The 3876-nt window shown below is 40.4% G+C and overlaps 1 protein-coding gene and 1 long non-coding RNA gene across 2 annotated transcripts in view; both read right to left on the bottom strand.

The window, feature by feature from the left end:
• Positions 1-715, bottom strand: part of LOC103596038 — a 1666-nt gene extending 951 nt beyond the window's left edge. The window contains exon 1 of the long non-coding RNA XR_551013.1: positions 10-715. This is a non-coding gene — a long non-coding RNA (uncharacterized LOC103596038). The remainder of the gene's footprint in view (positions 1-9) is intronic.
• Positions 716-741: 26 nt separating this feature from the next.
• The window catches only part of DERL1 (derlin 1), a 28729-nt gene continuing 25594 nt past the window's right edge, over positions 742-3876 (bottom strand). Inside the window, exon 8 of the mRNA XM_008579592.1 lies at positions 742-1156. Within this exon, the coding sequence (XP_008577814.1) occupies positions 1018-1156 (139 nt within the window). The 3' untranslated portion in view covers positions 742-1017. The remainder of the gene's footprint in view (positions 1157-3876) is intronic.

The following is a 3876-nucleotide window of genomic DNA, read 5'->3' as shown; positions in this document are numbered from 1 at the left end:
ATTTGGAACCTCCTAATACAACACAACCCAACCACTCTGGGACACAAAGCCAGTATGCCCTATATACAAAACACAAAGGGATTATGTCCACCATGGATTAAACTTACCCCCCATGTTAGGTGCAACTCCACTACAATTTTGATCACTTAACTTAGGGAAAAAAATGCCTAGCAACAACCCTCATACCTCATTAATAGCAATCTGTGGCCCTCACTGACTCAGTGGTGCTTTTTTATAAAAACATCTGAAGAGGTGGCAAATGGTTGCAACTGATGTCAGGTCACAGCAATTCCAAAAGCTGAGCAAGCTATTCATCCACTGCTTCAGTCTTCTTCCCTACTGTTACAGTCCTGCCACCAAAGGTGAAAAAACTGTGCGAATGAGTTCTTTGCAACCAAGCCTTGGCAAAAGTCAATAAATAAGAGAGCTTGTCAAAGGCAGGACCATATTATGGGCAACCTCCTCTAGTTGCAAATTTGGGGGCTGGGAAAAGTGGGAGGGAGCATGTGTGCAAGAAACAGATAAGAGTCCTTTTGAAAGGGTTTGGTTACCCAACCCCAGATGCCCAGCTCAGTGCCAGCAGACTAGAACCTGCTAAAAACCCATTATTCAGACAGAAAGGGAAGAGAAGACACCAAAAAATATAGTCAGTTTCGAAATTTGCACAGTTGATATTTGTTCTTCATAGCAGTAAGAACTTGAATGAGAATCATGGAACAGAGAAGACACCAAAAAATATAGTCAGTTTCAAAATTTGCACAGTTGATATTTGTTCTTCATAGCAGTAAGAACTTGAATGAGAATCATGGAACTTGAGGAACACATATTTTTCTTCACTTGAGGAACACTTATATTTTTCTTCAAGATTTAAAAAATTTTGTCTCGTACTGAAAGACCACATTCAGTGTGTGTCAGGTCCAACAGCGTTAGCTATAACTTGGTTGTTAAGCACACCCAGCACTGGGAGGAAATGTCATCTGAGTGGAGCAGCTGGCGTGTGGGCCAGGGGCTACTCCTTCACTGATCACCAAGTCGAAAGCCCTGGCCCCAGTTGTGTCTCCCACCTCCGCCATTCTGATCAGCGGCTCGCCGCATGCTAGCAGGGGGCACACCAAATCCTGACACCCCTCCTCTCCTGCTGGGCAACCAGCGGTACCTGAAGCAGAAAGAGGGGAAACAAAGGAAAAAAAGAGAACAACGTCACTGCCACACAATTATCTGACCATTAAGCACATCTCCCTCTCTTGGCGCTTCCACAGCATCTGTCAGGGACTACTAGGTCTTACTTAACATTGCCTTTTCAGTACTTAGCTCAATGACCTCGACACAGATGGCAGTTGCTTTTCATATTTCTTAAATTTATTAAGCTTTCAGCTAAATTCACACTTTAAGCTCTTTTTTTTCTGATTAGAAAAGTAATTCATGCAGAACAGTATGAGAACAAAAATATTACACCCACCAGCTCAACAACCAGAAAGCACTGATGTTGGTGTATCTAAATATAAATCAGATTGGATCAAAGGATACAAAGTAAATTCTCTTTCAAAGGACAAATCCACAAGAGACTCTCGGCTGAGTCCATCAAGGGAGACTGGGAAAGAACGCATTATGTCTTGGAGGTTTTTAAAGTTTATTCATAACCTCTCCTCTAACTGCATTCTTCCCATCTCTCCTAGATGGTGGGAAAGCTGAGGCCAAAAAGGTTAGATGATTTTCCACCTTATAAAATAATAAATTCAGAGTCACAGAACATCTAAGAAAACTTAAACCCAAGTCTATCCACTCAATAGCATTTTCCAACTGTTTCCTGTCCTTGACTATAATATCTGAGGATGTGTTTAAACGTATTCCATTTGCCAGATCCTAAAGTTTAATTTTGCTTGAAGGCAGAGTATGATCTAATACCCCTGTTGAAACCCCTCTTGGCACCAAGAGTAAACCATGACAGGTGACTTGCCCTCAGCAAGAAAGCCTGAAGAGCACAATCTTATACTAAAGCAGCTACTATGTAAACTTATCGTTCAATGAGCATTTATCTTACACCAGGTGCTGCACGATTATAAATTCATCTGATCTTCACAACAACTCTCTGAGGTAGGCACTACTACTGTCCATTTTCAATCGTGAAGCTCTTCCAGTGTGAGTCAGGACTCAAACCCGAGCAGCCTGGCTCTGGAGCCTGCACCCTGCACTACTTCCTACACTCCACGCATCTTATTCGGGATGCAGTTGGTGACCAGAGTCCTAACTTGTTTACACCACCTTGAAACCTTTGAGCTCCCTCCCCCCCAAAACAATGGCCCCTTTTAAACAGAAAATTAACTGGGTACAGAAGAGAAAAAGATACATACAACTACTTTTCTGAATGGAATACAGAATACCGATACATCCTACAATTCTACAACTCACCTCTCCTCCCTTTTAAACAAGTACAGCTTTATCATTAAATAAAAATGTATTTCTAAGCGCTGGTTTCTCAACATCCATGACATCTGGTACAATATTCCTCCCAAGTACATAAAAAAATAGAACACTTAAAAAAGGCAACACTAGAGCTGTCTTGCTCTGCTATTTAGTCTAAGACAATATGGAAGCCATCTCCACTGCTTAAGCAGATAGTGAAATTAAATGCAAGTAATTAGAATAAAAAGACACCCAATTATACATAATCAACAAAAATTTATGGTAATTTCAAAGCAGTTACTGCTTTGCAAGGAGCTACGGTTTGTCATCTGATCTTTATGCAAAATTTAACAGAAGGACTTCCACCAACAGAGAAAGCTCAAGTGGAAGGCCAGCTCCAGTGTGGGCTGATTTTACACTAGAATCTCGTATACTTTGTTGCCCACAATTAAGAAATATCTACAAGCCATTAAGTCAGAATATGGCCATTTAAAGTAAAATAACTGTTGGCTATCCCCCAAAGCACAAAGATTTTTTTAATTGATGCATCTGCCATCCTACTTGATAAACCTAAATCCGAAATCCAAACCTGCTGTTATTATGTCCTTTGATAATTAGAAAGCAGATTGGTCATTTGTTTTTTTAGCCTAAAGACAATCCAAGGCTCAGAAGAGAACAAGTTTCTTTTTATTCTCTTAAAGAAAAAAACATACATGCAACAACAACACTGTACTTCTTTGTATATTATAGATCACAATTTTAAAAAGTCTTTCAAAAACATACCCTGAACCTAGAAAGGGGGGTGGGGGGTAGTTACTCAGCTTTACTGCCCTCACTGACCCCTTGGAAGAATGACAGAACTGCAAAACACTAAAATGAGCAAGATGTGAAAGGGTTTTTTTTAAGCTTTTAAATGCAAGCTATTACTGCATATCCCCAACATGAGATTAGGCGTGATTGTCAGGCAGGCTGAGACACCCAGATGGTGATTTAACTGGTCCCTTCTTCAACAGTCTTTTGCTTCACTGACAGAATGGTCATAACCACTCACGTGCTTAAGTGTGTGAGCACCTCTTCTCAGCTCATCAAAATCCCGCCCCCACCCCCAACTATAGGAATATGGCAAGTAGCTTTTACTTACTAAGTACCCACTACTGTGCTCCCAACAGTATATTTTACCTCATGCAGTCCTGTGAGACAGGGGCTTCCCCCCAACTTACAGACCTGCAAACTGAAGCTTGAAGATTTTATTAAATAACTTTCCCAATACCAAAACTGTCATAGGAAGGGAACTGGATTCAGACATCAGTGCTGTTGCCCTTGGTCTTCTCACTTTAGAAAACCATAAAAGTAGATAAAGAATGAGCATATATCCCCAGGGCATCAGGACTATACAAACCTCAAGTGTCTCATTTTAAATTTAAACAGTCCTATAAAATTTCAATTCCATAATATTTGATATAAAAATGTTTA

Source organism: Galeopterus variegatus, unplaced genomic scaffold (assembly GCF_000696425.1).
Source record: "Galeopterus variegatus unplaced genomic scaffold, G_variegatus-3.0.2 Scaffold1919, whole genome shotgun sequence".
Lineage (NCBI taxonomy): Eukaryota > Metazoa > Chordata > Mammalia > Dermoptera > Cynocephalidae > Galeopterus > Galeopterus variegatus.
The sequence above is the reverse complement of the archived record's forward strand: the minus strand, read 5'-3'. Positions and strand labels throughout refer to the sequence as shown.